We start from the raw sequence: 19162 nt of genomic DNA, 5'->3' as shown, positions 1-19162 counted from the left end.
AGGCATGTATTTAGCATGAAACAGATACCAGAGCCATTCTTTACTCCCATTTTCATTTTCAACCTAAGATCCTGAACGAATTAATGAATTCAAGAAGCAACACCAGAGGCCTGTTGTTTATAATGTTTAACCAGAGAAAAACTCTGGTAAGAACTTGAAACTTGTCTAAGCATTATTCTGCCATTGACTTTACACAGGGAAAAATTCTGTTCAAAATCAACTCAAGTTTTTCCCGAGGTAAAAAGTTTTATGCAGCAGGCACCATGAATTTCGAATGTACTAGTATACAGGGCCCAGCATTCTTCACATGACTAGACATAAGACATATCCTTGTACATCCTCCTTGTTTCTTTTGTTTGGGGTACATAGTACAAAGTTTGCTCAATAACTCTAGGTTTCCCTAAAGTTCAATGTCAGATTTGAATTGTTAATGCAGTCAGTTTATGAAAATATTGTGGATGTAAATTGACAGGCATGCAGAAAAATGATAAACATGTTAATTATCACATCATCTTGGGCAGTGCAACACTAAGGATTGTGGTGAAGGTACAGTATTCAGAATGGAATTTCATAATCCTTGATATAAATTTCGAAGTACAAGTGTACATCGATGGAGACATTTTTCAGATTACTGCAAAGGCACAAGTCCACACTTGCTAATATTTTTCACTTTGCCTGCGGCAATTACCAGAACAAAACATTGAAGAAATTTCTTTTACTTGAATGCACAGCAGGAAGATGATTACTACATCTTGCTTTAAAATAAAATATTTCAAATTTTCAAAATGTTCAATTCAGATGACACTAATCCATGTCACAATGAACATTTAAATCAATCATGATTTGCAGTGCGTCATCCTTTTGTATTCTAGAATTTGTTTATACCTTTATGTTCAGCAGATTGTATACAACTGGCTACCAGGTTATTTATGATATAAATTTGTGTTCATATATTTATTGTGATTTTCTGTGCATTTATTACATGTATCCTTCACTGATATCAACTGCAAATTTAGTTTCCTCCTGTGTATACATCTGTCTGTGTGTTACCCAAGGATACAAAAAAAGGGAATTACACTATTGTATGTCACAGAGCCAGGCACAAAAACAGACAAAGACAATGTTTCAAATATGAATAAATTTTATTCATGGAAAATAAACAAATATTTGGTGAACATTTGCGGTGGAAATAAATGTCACTGTAAGACAGAAAGTTCCTTCATGCTCACAGTACTACAAAACAAACTCCAGTTACTTTTTTTAAAAAATTCTCATTTGTGGTGTGGCATCAAGTGTGATAGCTTGCCTACAGAAGGGACATGTATAAAAGTTATTATAATCTCAGCTAAATCTTTTCTTTCTTAGATATATCTTTGGACAGGGAAATGCTATATAATACTTGTGATTGGTCAATGGAATCTTGTTGCTGAGAGGCTATCACAGTATATCAGTTACTGATTTTTTTTACCCTTCAGTGATTCTTAATATGATCTGCAGAATAATATATGGATAGATTGTACAGAAAAAAGCAAAAAACAACCCCAAAGTATATCAAATTCAACAAGGGGAGAGAGAGAGAGAGAGATAGAATGCTCAAGTGTAGGATCATGACACCTCTCTGGTTTGTATCTATCTTCCCGCATAATTTTACACAAATTACTGCAACTCTGATGTTTCTTTGAAATACAGTAGACTCCCATAATACGAAAGTCCTTGGGACCAGCAGTTTTCTTTCGCTATATCGAAATTTTGTTATAACCGAACAAATAGAAAATGAAAACATATAGCAGATAATGTTGCTGCCTGAATTTTTATTTCAGTTTAACCGGAATTTTGTCATATGTGTTCATTATAATGGGAGTGCACTGTATCACAAAAAATCTTGAAGAGAAAAATACAAGAAACATTGAGTGGGTTATTTCCATCAAGACAAGAGTAATCTTCCTCAATGTCGGCACAACAATCAATCAACGAGTGTATGTGTGTGTGTGTTTGTGTGTGTGTGTGTGTGTTTAAAGCGAGAGAGGAACAGACGGACAGATATACATGAGCAGGGCTGCCAACTCGAGTACAATAAAAAAAACAACATAGGCCTACTGGTGGACATTACAAAACAAACTGATAGAAGAGTACAGATAAACAATATTTTGGCTTTTGAAAAAAAAGGGAAATACAACTGCATACCTGCCAACCCTGAGACTTAATAAATCTGTACAAACAAAGAAAAAATATTTAAAAATCTGAACTTTCATAAATTTCATATACTTTACTATCAACAGATATTTCAAAAAAATCAGAACACACTGAAATTACTGCATTTTCTTTCAGTGAAAAATCTGAATATTCAGATTAAAACTGAACAGTTGGCAGGTATGCAACTGTAGCATATAATATAGAATGCTGAAGAAAATGTTGAATTTTAGACAAAAATTACACTTAAAGCTAAAACAGTTCTAAGAAGGGCTTAAATTCATCTTTCACCATTTGGAATTTGATTGCAATACTGTATATCAGAAGGTTCTACTAAGAAACTTGCTGGCTGCTGCAATTTGCCTGGATGGTGAGTTGTTAGAGAGTGTTTTGAGATCAAAAGTGTGAAACAATAAAAGTCGGTGTACCCGACTGTCATTCATGAAGGGCCCTTCCCGCTCAATGTTGGGAATGTGGAAGGCCACAAGTACATGACTATTGAATCGTGCCCAAGCAGTAGTACATGATATTGAATCACATGCAGCTATTAAAAATTGCATGCAATAGATACTACTGTGTCCCCATATATTGTAATTGATGTAATTGAGTATAAAACATCGCATGATGGGGTATGCTCTGAGATTACATTACTAGTACTTCTTGCGTACCATTTTGGGTAATATTTCACATTTTCGTTATTCTTGGATTTTGTATATCGAACCTCCTTATAACAAAGTTCCACTGTACATTTAATACATGGCACTCTCTGTTCCTGACAGTCGGGGATGATATGTGAGTTACTCCAGTCTTTGTTCCAGTCTTCACACTGGTGGGTAAAAATGCAACCCTCACTGATGTTGTCATGAATGGTCATCCAAATGAGATCATAAATATATCAGCACTGGTAATCAGTTGTTAAAACTTGTGTACAATGATCTCGTTCACTGTCAAAAGAGTTCTCAGGTTCATTTTCCTTTCCTCTTTCTCCTTCGTCCATGTCCCTTGCTGTGACCCGCACCCCTACTGCCATCTCTACCACTGTCATCGTTAAATACGATGTCAGGGGTGGGTCCCGTCCTCTTGGGCTTCTCCTCCCCTTGTCTCTGCTTCGCGCCCCGCCCCTTGAACGCCTCCTCGGCCTCTATGGGGTCAATGACGGTGCCCAGCCTGGTGGAGATGCGGGGTTTCGTCAGAGCCTTCACAGCCGAGGGGGTGTTCCAGGTACCCCCGATGGGGGCGCGGATGCTTCTCTCAAACTGCTCCGTGCTGGAGAATGGGAAAGGCAGGTTGTTCACCTGTGGGGGAGGAGGGAGCAGACACCAAAGGAACCTTGGATTAGAAAATATCTGTTTCCTAGCCTTTGATGGTTTGGTTCCACAATGTTCCATTAACTGATCTTGCAAAGAAAAGACAAATATCCATTCACCATTTGCTTTGATGATGAATATTGAAAAAGTGACAAGAAAAGCCGAAGTTCTGGGGTCAATGTCATACAAGATTTGGCCTGACCTTCCTTTCAAATTACAGCAAAGATCAATTGGCTTACAGTATTTCTGTTCATTGCTGTAGTAGATTCGATAAATGTATGTTACTTCATGGCAGATCTCTAGTATAACAGTGCCTACTAAACTCTTGCAGGATGAGGTGGCAATATGATATACAAGGCATCCTCCTTAATCCATTGAGGACGAGCTGATTTTGTTATAACACGTTTCCCACAGACATCTGCCTCAGCATACTCAGGACTAGTCTTTGACTGTTTAGAGAAAAAAAAAACCCTTCATCTATGTATTAAATAAAACATTGTAGCCCTTTATGATTGTGCCCTTTTTTTCTGCATACCTTCATGTACTGATAATATACAGCCGTAAAACTGCATATACAACTACCCAATCCAAGCTGCCTGGCAGTTGGCATTCACAAGCAAAAAGATACTTCTGTCCCTTTGTATTTCATACTATTTTGTCACTGACTGCTGACTCTTAGATTATAAAAATGTACAGCACATACGTCAAATCATGAATGGCATGATTATGAAATAAATTTTATGATGAGATTGCACAGCAAAGAAGGCCCTTGAAATAAATCATATTCAACGTATGTGATCCACTGATGGTGTGGAAACGAAGTACAGTTGAACCTCTCGTATCCGGACAAGTCGGGACCGGGGCTCATCCGGATAAGGGATTTGGCTGGATACGGGAGACTCAATGCTTTATACATGTACATATACATACACATGTACTGATGTAGCCCATTGTAGTACCACATGTAGTAATGTGTATACTGCAACCTTTTCATTGTCACACTCAGTAACAGACCCCAAAATAGAGGTTCATGTTTGCAAGAATGAAATCATTTTCTTTTATAAATTCTTGGGATGATTTACCTAAATAATACATTAAGAAATGTATCAAGTATATGTAATTCATGTGTGTTTGTGTAGGAGATCTCAAGGAGTTGGGAATCCCCCTTTCCTCCCGTAATTATTTTTAAAAAATCACGGCGAGATTGCGTCCGTATAATAGAGAGATCCGGATAAAGGGAGGCCGGATAAGAGAGGTTCAACTGTATAAAAACTTTCGGGCAGGAATCACAGCAAGGTGTCCCACTGTAGTGAATTGACACGATCTACTCACACTGCATGAACGGATAATGTAATTTTCTGCCCAGACCCATTTCGCATGACGACAAACTGTATTCCTTCTATACACTATCTACCAAAGAAGCAGAAAAGGAAAAAATGACTTTAGAGCAGAATTTGGATGAAAGACGCATCCTCGGAGCAGAGCTTTCCCCTCACCTGATGCAGGGCAAACTTCTTGTCCCGATTCTCGTTGATGATAACGTGAGGAAGATTGGCGTCCCTTCGTGGTGCTTGGGGCGGAGCTTTCCTGATGAACCTGTCAGGAGGGAACATGGAAAGTTACAACTTTTTCAGCCATATCTTTATAAATATTCATTCATGTACTCATAGTATGAGTAGATTTCTCTTTTGGGGTTGACCATAATAAGGGAAATCTTACCTATTGTATTCAAATTTGTCTTTTGAGTGTTCACGACAACGGGTGAAGTGTTTTTCAACTGTTTTCTCTTTGATGAGTTTGAACATAAGAAGAGTTACCTTTTCCATCTTTTCTTTGAGTGTTCATATGATGGCAATGTCACATCTTCTGTTTTCTGTGTTTTCCTTCAGACTACCAACAAACCTCGTTAAAAAGAGGATGGGCATACCTAGTTACCTGATATAACGAGACGAGTTTTGCATGTCCCATTCCTTTTATATTCTTCTGTTTTTATCCACTATATAATGAGATACACCATAAAACGAGGAAATTTTAGTGGTACTGCACAGCTCATTAAAACAAGGTTTCCCTGAACGCAAAAAGTTGAATACATTTTTTCGTTTCCTCTTCATGGCCCGAATTCAAGAAGGTGGTACAATCTTTGTCCATGGTTTAAACCATGGACAAAGACCGTAGTTTTGTATGGGGCGCCAAGTGTCGGATGGCCTATTTCGTAAGGAAATCAGTCATTCGTTATGAAATGTTAAAATTTCGTCGACATAGTGTTCACTTCGTTACGAAATGTTAACATTTATCGACGAAATGATCATTTCGTTGACGAATGACTGATTTCGTAACGAAATAGGCCATGGGGCACCAAGTGTCGCATGGCCTATTTCGTGAATTAGGGCCCATGGGTTCACAGTATGGCAAATGTCATCTCCTCTGTTTGCTGTTGCTTGTTTGTTTATTTGTTTGAGATTTTATCAGACAAGAAAAATTACCTCTTCCGTTTCCTCTTTGAGGGTAGCACCCCACTTCCTCCCCAGTCGCCCCATCCCGGCAACGTCAGGTCAATGTCCTTTGGTTTGTCCTTCTCCACTCGCTCTGCCTTCTCCTCCCTGAACTCCCCGACCACGTCGTCATCGGCAAACGCCTGCTGGATGTTCATGTGGTGCTCCCTGCGCCCCTTCTCCCCATCCAAGTCGTCCCCTTCCTCCACCAGCTGGGGCGCCAAGGACTTCATTTCGGTGGTCTTCAGGGTGAAGATCTTCTTCGGGTCAACGTTGCCGGATGCCGCTGCCCCCTCCCTCCGGCCCTGGCTGCCAACGGAGTCCGCCGACACAGAAGCGGACAGTGAGGGCGCTGCTCTTTTTGTGCTCTGCCCTTCCTCCCCATGCAACCAGCTCTGCTCCTCCAGCAACTCCTCCGTCTGCCGCCTCTCCAGACCTTCGTCCAAGAGTCCACCCTCTTCCGCTCCCTCCCTGTCATCCTCCCCATCGCTCCCAACCTCTATTACTCTTACTTGCTTCTTCTTTTTCTTTCTACTCACTTTCTTCGCTTCTGCCTTTCCGGCTTTCTCTTTGTTCTTTCCCTTCATCTTCTCTTTCGTCGGATGGACCTTTTTCACCTTAGCGCTTGGCTCATCATCCTCATCTGCGTCTGCTTCACTGTCATCGCTACCATTGGCATCCCCCTGAGCCCACTTCCGCCTCTCTTCCTGGATGGTTTTCAACATCTTGTGATCTTTAGCCAACTCTGCATCCTCTGCATCCTCCTCTTCCTCCTCCTCATCATCATCCTTGGAATTGTCTTTGGATCTGTCTACCCGCACTTCTTCCAGGGCGATGTACCCTTCCTCTTGCCTCTTCTCCTCCTCCTCTTCGCCCTCCTCATCACCTTTACCAACCTTTCCACCAGTGAACCAAGGATTATTGATGTCACTGAGTGAAGGTTGGATGCTTTCTGCTTCATCCTCCTCCTCCTCTTCATTCTTTCTCCCAGCTTCCTCACTTTCATTCACATCTGCGACCTTCTCAGTGAGTTCACGGCTCTTTTGAAGCTGCTGTGCAAGCTCCTGCCTTGCCTGTAGGCAAATGAATGAATTACTATTAACTGCAATACAGCATAACAAATGAAAGGAAAGCAAAATGATGCCATTTTCTTGTCGATACAATGTGAGGTATAATAATCTCTCTTCTCTTTATTGTGTCATAAGTGCATTCTCGATTTTTGCCTGCCTGTACGGGTAGAACCACATTCAGGCTAATCAATGGGAAGAGAAAACTTACAAAGAACGATACAGGAAAAATGTTGTAGTTGCACGAAAATAAAAGAACGAATATAAAAAAATCCCGCAGACAATGTAAACCCTGCTCAAGATCCTTTGATGAGACGTTTTGCACTCTGTCACATTTTGTTCATTTAAATGCATCGGTTCCAATGGGGTTTTCATTCTTTCTCACAGCATATTATGTGGTTAAAAGTACAAAATATGAATATGTTGGTAACAATATCTAAAATCTTCATGCATTCTACACACGTGTGCACAAAAAACCCTAATAACAACAGTGAATTGCACATATCTGCTCAAAAATACCTCATCATGATGAAAATAAGATAAAATTTAAAGACAAAAACAGAACATTTGGCACTTACCGAAATATTATGACGACCATATCTTATCATTGTTTTTGCCCATTTACCAGTGTTCCTGTGTTTCAGACTCATTCTTTCCTGTAGACAAGGAAAGGAGGAAGAAAGAATTGGGAGCAATGCATCCCTTGTGAAACACATATGCTATACCAGGAGAAGAGAAATACATGACCATGACTTATGGTCTCATGTATAAACTTTGCTTCTAGAAAGTTCCAAGCACTTGACATACATTGTCTAAAAACGAACAAACACACACACAAACACAGGCACACAAAACACTATATCGTACTGTATATGCCCACTGCATGGTTAACTCAACGTGTGCTGCAGACAGATGAGACAAAGTACTGTATATACCATATATTTCAAGATGGTTTAAGTTTTGTAAATTTTGAAAGTAAACCGACATTTGCAAAATTATTGATTCACAAAATATTGCCTCCCATAACAAAACTGCCATGTATACAGTTTAAAAGGAGGGGAAATTACTTACTTTTCTCTTGGATAGGAACATTAATTTTTCAATCTGTTGCTGTGGTTCTTAGTTACAAATTCTTACACACTGATGTTGTCAAGTAATGTTGTCTTGAAGTCATGATTTGGAAATATTGTATTGGCCCATGAACCCATGATGGCATACAGCATACTACATTTCGTGAATTGGGGAAAAACAAATTTATCCATTCACTACATGATTCCATCTTGGTCATAACACAATTATGAAATTATGTAAAGTAGAATAATTACAACATCAATGAAGTTTCGGCAATGTGCACTGAAGTAAGAGACTATTACCTGTGCTCTTGACTTCTCCAGCTTGTTCAGCGTCTCCTGGGCAACCTCTGGATCGGTCTTCATCAAGTCTTCAATCTTCTTGCCCTCTTCCTTGGCCTTACTTTTCCTCTGGATACGATGGAACCTGACAAAAGGCAAACACCATGTTCAGATACCAACTCCCCATTCCTTACAGGTCATAGAGGAAGACACACTCCCCTTAAATGCAGATGCAATGTACCTGATATAATCGTATGCTATTCAAAGTTTTATTTCAATGTATCATACAATCATTCATCATTCATAATTTTTTGGTACCAGCATTTCATTAGGAAGCATGAACTAACACATTGAAATCAGCTCCAAAATGGATACCTGTAAATCATTCATGCGTACAAGCATTTCATTAGGAAGCATGAACCAACACGTTGGAATCAGCTCCAAAATGGATACCTGTGAGTCATTTATAACAAACTAACCAACAGAGAAGAACAATCTTTTGTTTATCACAAACAGATCAGATTGTTAATGAATCAAAGATTCTATCACCTTCCATCTTTAGAAAACCTTTTCTTACTAAATACTGCAATAAAATATGACTGGGAAAATATGCAGATGACCTTTGCATCACCATAGAACGTATCAGGGTAATTACCCCCAAGGACAATCAGCCCTGGCTAAATACTGGTTTATAGTGATGAGGTTAGAATAAAGATTAGGGTTAGGGTTAGGATTAGGTTCAGGATTAGGATTAGGGTTATGGTCAGGGGGAAGGGTCTGGGGTGATTGTCCAGGGGGTAATTGCCCTAGAACCACATGGAAACACATATTTCTATTTCATTTATTTATCTTTTTTTTTTTTGGGGGGGGGGGGGTAATCAACAATTTGCAAGAAAATAATGATAAGCTTGTTACAAAGACAATTGAGATGAATACTCACTTTTTGCTTTTGATCTTCTTCTGCCTCCGACATTTTGCTTCATAGTACGACATCAGAGCTCTGTGTTTCTGCAGCTCAGCTCTCCGCTCTCTTGCCTGTGAGCACGGGGGAGGGGAGAAAAATAGCAGCAAACATTGTGGACAGCCTCCTATGCATTTTCTAGGGCAAGACAGCTAGAGGACTGACAAGTTAACATTTTAACAAGTGGTGGAAAGACACATTTGGTTCTCATTTACTGTCAGTATATAATACGGTATGTCATATAAGACACAGTGTTGTTTTTTTTTCCCCAAAAAAACCACTGAAAACATTTCACAAGTACTAATTGATGAAATACATGCCACATGTACCATTTCAGCAAGTAGGGCCTACAGCTGCATTGCTCTGAATGATAATTTACAGCAACCGTGAGATGACAAAACAAAATATCTACATGTAACCTCTTTTCCAGTAAATTGAGTTTAAAGTTTTGCAAATGTTCAGCTCTTTTTGTTTTTGTTACTTCATATCTTACCCAAAAAGGACCATGAGTATCAATAACATATTGACAGCAAATTGATTTGTATTCATTTGCATTGAGGAGGGGGAGAGGGGGCGGGGCTTACCTCTGACAGGCTCATGGCTTTGATAGCCTCCTCTTCAGCCTTTGTTAGTTCCTGGTCCGGCCTCTCAGCAAACTTGCTGCCATGCAGGACCTTATACACTTCCTGCTCGAGGGGTGTACTTGGCTGTTGGAAGAAAGGGTGACAAGCAAACACCACAGAGCACACAATCAACATGATTATTAACACCAAGCTCAGGACACTAACAGTTCATCTCACAGTAGACTATTTTCAGAGTGTCATTTTGTTAATTGTCATGAGGGGATCTTCTCGAATGCATTATGACCACTGCATATTGAATCTAGCTTGAGGGGCATCATGCTTCATTTTTCATACAGTTCTGTGTCTTATCATGTGCAGCCTTCCTTGAAAGGAAGACTTCCATTATGAAAACACACACTCACACACACACACACACACACAGACACACAGACACACAGACACATGCAAATATTAAACCACTAATGTATGATCAGCATTACTCATTTGTGTAAGTTGAAATCACTCTATGGCTCCAACACTGAAACCAGCACTCTCTTAAGCCAAACATTATGCATACACTGTGACCATGTCATCATGAGCACTATAGTTGTACATCTGAGTACACTGAAAAAATATTCATTATGGAAATGATTAATCCTTCAAAGATTAAGAAAATGTTGAACTGTTTTAAACATCTGCTAGCACCAGGACCGCAATGTGCTGCATATGAACAAACCTACATTTTCTTTCCAATCTGTTCAGTAACAATATATCTAAATGTAATATCACTTTTTTTCTCTATAAAAAGTTCATGGCTTGCATTCTCTTTCATGGCTATACAAATGCAATATGGCAGATAAAGGAAAGGGCTTGTGATAGGAATATTAGCCACATGGGTAATTATCCTCTTGTCACCTCCTCTTAGTTTAATTTTTCCCAATATATTAACTTATCATCCTCTCTGTGCATTTGCTCAGAATATCGGTCAAAAATTATTTTCTTGCTTACAACTTACCAAAAAGAATGTCATTCAGAGGGAAGTTCTGCAAAAAAAAAAAATCTTCTCACCTTAAACTTCTTGACAAATTGATCCGTAGTGGGAAGCCCTAGTCCATCTTGACTGAGGGGGAAGGAGAGATGCTCCGCCTTCCTGTTGGTGGTCACTACCTGGTCCCATTTCGACACCTCTTTGCTGACCACCTCATATGCCTTCTTCCTTTGGATCTGCAGAAATGCAAGCAGAGAGTGAGTTAATAAACAACTACCTCTTGAGAAACTCACTTACAGATGAACTACAGTTTTTGTAATAATAATGCATTTTTTCAATCTTTTTTTTTGAGAAAACAATTTCCAGGCTAATTTTTTATTTTTTTTGATTTATTGGAGGGAAGATAAACATCCCACAGCTGTATACAGCATAATGGAACAGGGACTAGTCGAGAAGAGAATCAAAATAAAATAAACAGAAAGAATACAAAATACGTTACTGCAGTTCATATATCTTATGAGACAAAGTATGAACACAGTTTAGCCTACGAAGGGAAATGTCTATTACTTTTTCCAATCTACAAATGGGCCTATTTCAGTTATTTGACTCCTATTAGTCTCTTGATAATTTTGCACAAAACATTTCTCATTTCATGTATGACTGAATTCAAGATACAATTACAGGAGCAATTTTCAAATATTTGCTTTAGTGGTTTTCAAAGTCGAAACAGGCTTCAAAGAGCAGATGGAATTTCTATCTTGCTGTAAGGAACTAAGAGCATGTAACACTGGAATGAGGTGAAAATGGTCGAAAGAAAATATGCCTTGGTTTTGTGTCAACATGAGACATTTCAAATGGTTACTTTTCCAATTTGTCAGTTACACTGAGGCTATTACAAACACTACTGTCATCTCTGAGTAGTCACCTTGTGATGAAAGTCTTGTCAGTGAAAACTTTTCCAAAGCTTAGACAGATGTGTATCTTGAGGGGTACGCATCAACATCTAGCAAAATATTTCTATGCCAAGAAGATGACGAGGCCGAATTTGCTGTTGCAACAACTAAACCTCCCTCCACAAAGGTTTCAATGGCAAGCATACCTTGTCTGCCTCGTGTTGATGGAGTGGAGTGGGCAAAACTTTTCGCTTGTTGATGATGTTCATCTGCTTCTTGAGCGCTGCGTGGGATGGTGTGTTCCGCAGCGAGCCCATTAAGTCATGGATCCACACTCCCTTGCCCTGAGCTGTGAAAGAGAGAGAGGGGAAAAAAAAAAATAAGACTACACACATATTATCTGCAACTAAAAACAAATTGCTCTACATCAACGTAAACACAGACCCAATAGAAACAACTCAAAGGAAGAATTTCATGAATTTAAGCACACATTATCTTCCAAACAGAGTAGGGGTCACTGATCTCTATATAGCAGAATATCTGGATATCGCATTGGCCCATTCAACCCGTACAAACAATTGAAGCCGCTAAGCCGCCAAGCTACTATGTACCACGTACACCCTTATGCCGACATGCACGCATTTTCCAGCAGAGATATTGTCACTGAGAAAAACAAGATGCTGTGGGCTCTCTACACAAGTGTATGACAATGTGCGTGGTAAGATGGCGGTGTGGAGGCTTCAAAGCGATCTGCCAATGAGATATCCAGATACATGTATTTCCTTTGGAGGTCATTGTTTTCATAATTAGTAACATTACATCACCCCCTCAGCTGGAATTGTCATGTGAGTTGCAATGAGTGCAACATCAAAAGAAGTGGAATTAATTGACAAATTTTGACTATTTGTTGGAACAATAGGCAGGGTACTCACCGTCTTTAGTATTCAGTTGAAATTCTGAAACCTCCATGCTTGGCTCTGACCTCTGTTTCACCTTTGACCTGTGATAAAATATCAACAATCCATCCACTCATAATTTGTCTTCGATGCGTTAGATGAGATTATAAAATGGGTTCAAGAATGTAGCCAATTGGAAGCACTGAAATGAGTCACGTGTGCGTGCATTAATTTCTTAGTAAATGCACGGCCGGGGCCTGACGTACGTCACAATGTTTACACTAGCAGTGTGCACTCAATCAGTTGTTACAAGTGCGTCACACGCTACTATATGCGCTGTCAATCCTGTAAACAACTTCTAGTTCGGGCTGCCACAACGGCTGGCGGCCTTTCTTGTGCATAACACGTGGCGTACATATACTCTTATACGTACGTACAGTACTTATGTGCGGGATTTCCGAGTGCGACGTGCGTAAATGTTTGGGACGAACATCTTCGGACATCTTGACTTTTGAGCGAGTGTTACATGTAGCTGACTGGTATTGACCCACAAAGGTACGTGAATAATGCTGTTAGTTTTCGACCCATTTTATAAAACAAATGATGCACAGGAATATTTCGTGGCACACTCTATCCTGTGCATCATTTGTATAACACTGAATCAACCATTCTGGTAAGTTGTACAATCATGAGTTCATGAGAGGGCTTTGTGTGTCTGTGTGTTTGCTGTATGTGCTTGCATGTTTTAGTTTTTGTTTTATAACTAAGGACACCAATAAAAAGAAACAGATTATGACACTATGCTGCTACATATATGAGCTGCTGTTTATCATATTTCAGAGTTTACTCCTGAGTGAGATTTGTACCTGGCAAAATCAATATCATACATTAGTATTTCATCTATCATGCAAAATCGCACAGTTCTATACAACTCAAAGTCTATAACAACACCTTAGCTCATCAGGAGATTAATGAAATTTACAAATCATCATACAAATTAGTAAGCTTCTTCAGAGGATTCTGTTGTTTGTTGATATGCCACTAATCCCATATGCTGGTGGCTGAAATGCAGATCCACTTTGAAGTCCCCAGCTAATCCCTGCTTTATTTCAAAGGGATAGTACAGTACTGGTGGAGATGAGAATTGGGCTTTTAACTTTTTTGCGAGATACCAAGAAAACACTTATGATATAGTACAGAGCATACCATTTTAAGAGGAATTCAAAGTTTATTTGATGAAAATCGGGTTTGGAATGACAGAAACAACCAAAAACAAAGTAAAACAAAGCGATCGTGATAAAGTGTGGGTCCCACACTTTATTACAATCGCTCTTTTTGGATATCTCAGCCATTTCAAAACAAATTTTCATCAAATAAACGTTGAATTCCTCATAGAATTACATGCTCTTTCATATTTCATAAGAGGTTTCTCATTATCTCACCAAAAAATGTTAGAAACCTGAAATTAGGTCTCAACCAAAACTGTACCATCCCTTTAAGCCACTCAACGAGAAGCCAGATGACAGACAGAAAATTCTTTTAACAAACTCACTTCTTTTTTGCATCCATTGAGCTGATGGCATCCAACAAACGAGAATGTCTTGAGTCATCCTCCAGATCATCCTAGGACAAAGTCAAATCAGTTGTGGGATAGGCAACTTTACCTGCAAATCCTTAATACTTATAAATAAACTATATATATTCATTTCATGGGTTGCTCTTAAAAAAAGGCCTAAGCGAAAAAACAAACAAAGAAATACAAAAACACTTTAAGCCCATAATTTACCTAACACAGTAAATTCAAATACAGCCAAGCTGGATTCTACATATTGCAATGTATCTGATTATAACAAGTGGAATGCATTGGTTTTTATTTGGCCCCAAGAGGAAACTACCAAGAAAATTTTATAACATTAACACACTTGTCTACTATACAAGAAGCACCCATGAAACGAGATGGAACACAAATGTTGTGTACACCTTGACGAAGAAGTCACATCAAGCATGGTATGGCAGCTCTGATAAAGATTGTAATCATATTGTGCTTTTAAGCAAATTATAATACTATCACATAATAATGAAATGTCCAAAACAGAAGTTTCAAAGACCGTTTACATTACCGCATTAAATGGCACACTCATGTATCAACTGTACTAGTAGTGACTTTCTTCTAACAGAGTGATTCCTTTTTTAGTTTGTTTGCTTTTGTTTGCTTAAATTTTTACTGGCTTGCTGCTCAAACCTAACTGCCTCTAAAAAGCTTTCATCTAAGAGAAAAATGTCTTTTTCACAATCAGCATTAAAAGCTTGAACATGAACAAGCAATGCTATATTTTCATCTCACAAACTCAGAGTTCTCCTTTTACCATCAGCTACGTCACAATAAGAGATCAAACAGGGAATCAGCAAATGAAAGTATGAATAAGAAAGAAGAAGCCATCTACAACAGAATGCAAAATGCTAAATCATGTGTCTTTATTACCCCATTGAAGACCTATTCCCAGTTTACTCAGGCAGGGGGCTATGTGGGAAATGCGTGTTGTAACAAAATCAGCCCGTCCTCAATGGGTTTTAAAGGTCCCGTTTACTTTTGGGAGCAGTGATCTACAAAATTCTCACGATATCACTTTTTATGCATATTTGTAGATCAGTTATATCACAAAACATCTTAGTATATAAAAATTTTGCAATAAGGCCTAAAAAATAGGGAGATATCACTGCTTTTCTCAATAAACCATAACTGTAGACGGTTTAGTCTGGAAACAGTTTTATTATAACTATTGTTCGCATTTTGCATATATTCAACAATACTGTACAATATCGATTATATCGATTCAAATTTTTACATTGGTTGTTTCTATCCCTATCTCACATTTTAGAATTATTTTGAAGCACTAATGCTGGGTTTTTGTTTCATCTGCAAATGGTAAATTACGACTTTAAACAGGCAGGAGGGAACTTTACCTCTTCCTCACTAGCACTGACAGTTTGCTGAACATCGTTGTCTGGGTCTCCATCATCACTCTCCGAGCCATGGTCGGCTTTGAGGCTGTATGAGTCAATCAACAGTTACCGATAGGTTTATCAAAGTGTATCAATCATACAACATTCCAAGATACTCCCACATAAGAGAAGTAAAGATCATTCAATAATATGTGTGTGTCAGTATGATACTGAGTGATAGTATATATATATGTCAAACCATGGGCATAGGCGGTCAAATCATGGGCGCCAATTTCTTCTGCAATTGAGACTCTTTAAATACCTCGATCTTAATTTCACAAATATTGTAGGTTGGTAATTGGTCAGTATATGAACATACTTTATCTGCATCCATGCATTTCTTATCAGCATAATAGTAACAAATTTATTGCTGTTAAATTTTAGTGTAGTAATACGGCACGGCCAGTCGAATCATGGTCAACACGTTCTAGTTTAAATGAAATGTTTTTTTTTCCTGATTACTTAGTAAATAGTATATGTATCTTAGCTCAAATTAGAATAAAAGTATAGAATTCCTGCTGACAAAAGTCCTCCATCTCAAATATTGCAAATAGATTACAGTATTGTGTGGCTACCTAAAACGAAATCAGAAACGATGATTAATGCTAGATTTCATTGTCACATTAACATTGGACATTGCTCAGTAGATTCTACATGAACAACATGGACCGAAGTCTCCATTTGTTTCTTGATTGATTTAATTGATTGACCGAGAGCATAGAACTCTCCTTTATTTCTTTCCAGATTTACAATATATACAGTTAAAAAAGACAAAATATTTAATTCACTCATAATGCACAAAGGGATGACATAGGTCATCATATAACAAAGTGGTAACAAGTCAGACTTCTAAAGAAGTCAGACTTTAAAAAAAAAGAAGAGAGAAGTGAAGTAAAGTGAAAGAAAAAGGTGTCCCGTAAAAGTCTCAAGGGCTTGCAGTGATGGGTTCACCTGACTATAAGGAGTTGGAAAACACGAAAATAAAAGAAAGAAAATGCAACGCAGGTTTGGGTAAATTATACAAGTGGTGGATCAAGTGTGAAGCAACGTGAAACTAGTATTTGGCGAGGAGAAATATTTTGGGCTGTTTTTTGAACGACCTGTTAAATTGTGAATTTCGAATACTGGGTGGTAGTGAATTCCAAATGACCGGACCAAGGTGGCGAACTGATTTTGAATGGATGTTTGTTTCCATTTTTCAGCCGTGGAATTTGGATGACTGACGGGTGGTTAACTATGTACTTTATCATTCAAACAAAACATTTCAGTGAGGTATGGGGGGAAGACTTTTAGGAAATACCTATACATCAAAGAGGCAACTTGCAAGACATATTGCAATCATGGACATTCAATGTCTGAAAGCGGTGGAACAATGGATTTGATATATCGTTATTAACATCCACTACACTTCTAGTAAGCTTTACTATAAAAAGATTAAATAATATCAGTGTGTGACTTGTGTGCCTGCATGAATATCATTAGGGTCTATCAATTTAAACAATTAATGTGTTAGATTCTACATGTTCAAATATATCGTGGTTAGTTCATTTAGGCTTAATTATACACAGCCCAGTCGTAAAGACATGGCAGGGCTGTATGGTACCAGGAAGGTCCAAAACACAAAGTGAACACGTCGCAATATCGATCGCGTTGAGTTTTGATTCTTGACATCATTTTTGTCACCTCAGACTCATTAGGAACAATCTTCATGAATCAGACTTCATGTTTTTGTTATCGATATTGACGTACATGTACACAATTCACAACTTACTGAAAACAAAGACTTTATGCAGCGTGTGCAAGCGGAAAATCAGTTTTTTGCACGGCCATATTTAGATAATCAAGAACACAATTGGAACTACACTTTCAAAGGTCATGATGTCAACCGTGCTGCGACACTCAAGTGGCGCATGCCACAGATTTTGGTCACACATTTGCGCAGAACTAGTCTGGTTTCCAGACCCTTTGCCAACTGGACTCCTTTTACAAAATGCGCCCTCTGCAGAGACGAAGGCAATGGCAAAGGCAATATCCTGTGTACAGCAAAATAGTACGAGTGGAGGGTCTGGAAGCCAGACTAGCACACAACTTGCATTATTTGTAATTGGCGTAAATACTCAATCTTGAGTGACGTGATACATGCCATTAAAACCAAAAACAATTATTCAACTCTGGTAAATTTTATGAAATTATGTATCTTTTTTATTAGGTTTAATTCTGCAACGGTACTCCGACGGTCAAAGTTGCGCAAGATTGTGCCACTTTTGTTCCATGGAGTTTGTGTGAGTATAATGTACAATTCTTGGTGGAACGTATAAAGGTATTTTCATTAGTTTTGTAGTTGTGTTGCGGTTTTCACTGTGACGCTGATGATGGCGAGGCCTCGTTTGTCTGATTTGACACTGATGCTGTGCTCTGCTGCATAGCGTCTGTAACGTCTGGTCGGGCTAATCTAATTTTAGGCATGAACATTCCTTTCAAATTTAATCTGCATTTGGTAGCTGGCAAGAAGTGTTTTGAGTAGGACAATTTAGGGATTTTGTTCTCATAAATATAACGCATAATGAAAGATTGTACGAAGTGAAGAGCAGCAATTTCTTGACCGACCCTGACATACATTCCAGCACGTGGGACTGTAGTCAGTCCGAACATGGTAAATTGTCATTAGCTTACAAGTATATCAATACACGGGACTGTGTGCAGGCCACGCACTACATACGACGCCCGAGGACCGCGGCGGTAGTACGTGGCTAATTTCTAAATCACGGTACAGATTGATGATAGAGTGAACTAAATTTTAAAAGTTGTTAATCCCACTAACCTCAGTAATTTGTGTACAGATGCCATTTTCTGGTAGCATATGTTAATCTTCAGTCAGCACTTCACTTCACCACTTTAACGTTAGAGGTTGCAGCCGTAAAATTGCCGCGTGGTGGTTCGCATACATACACACTAGACACACACACACACACACACTCCACGTACACACACTTACCACTGACACACACAATCAAACCGGCAGCAGGATGAACCACCCCATAGTCAATAGATAGGCACCTTATTATGAAATTTTATTTACATTACACATTATTGAATAAACTAGTGAAGAGTGAATATTAATCGCATATACATCTCAGAATCTGACGAAATCAATTCCATTTACAATCTATTTTTTTAAATATCATTCCCCGCACTCCCCCTCCCCAAATCTGACGAATTTCCATCGAGTCGTTGACCTCTCTTTGACCTTTGGATGATCGATTCAGCGAGTTTCTCTTCTTTCTCGTTTATCTCGTTCACTCGCGCCTGCCTAGCGCCTAGCGCCTGCATGCGATCGCGACGCCGCGCGCGCCTGAGCTAGCCCCCTATTTGCCTGCATACAAAGCCAATGCACTAGTGTACTGTGTGGTAGCGCGGTGTTCCGTCTGTTCTCTTTGGTTGATGTCCTTT

General features: G+C 38.9%; 1 protein-coding gene across 1 annotated transcript; it reads right to left on the bottom strand.

The window, feature by feature from the left end:
* Positions 1 to 3155: 3155 nt before the first annotated feature.
* Positions 3156 to 18655, bottom strand: LOC139724283 (U3 small nucleolar RNA-associated protein 14 homolog A-like). Its single transcript, XM_071635430.1, has 13 exons — positions 18534 to 18655; positions 15674 to 15758; positions 14262 to 14332; positions 12746 to 12813; positions 12020 to 12162; positions 11001 to 11156; positions 9954 to 10076; positions 9349 to 9443; positions 8430 to 8553; positions 7635 to 7712; positions 5981 to 7062; positions 4994 to 5093; positions 3156 to 3485 (listed from the first exon to the last, which is right to left on the bottom strand). The coding sequence occupies exons 1-13, from the start codon at positions 18557 to 18559 to the stop codon at positions 3156 to 3158; spliced, it is 2481 nt and encodes an 826-aa protein (XP_071491531.1). The 5' UTR covers positions 18560 to 18655.
* Between the last annotated feature and the right edge of the window lie 507 nt (positions 18656 to 19162).

This window comes from Diadema antillarum, unplaced genomic scaffold (genome assembly GCF_040938485.1).
Source record: "Diadema antillarum isolate AM-2024a unplaced genomic scaffold, OU_Dant_1.0 scf00000015, whole genome shotgun sequence".
Lineage (NCBI taxonomy): Eukaryota > Metazoa > Echinodermata > Echinoidea > Diadematoida > Diadematidae > Diadema > Diadema antillarum.
This window is presented reverse-complemented; position numbering and strand designations above follow the sequence as displayed.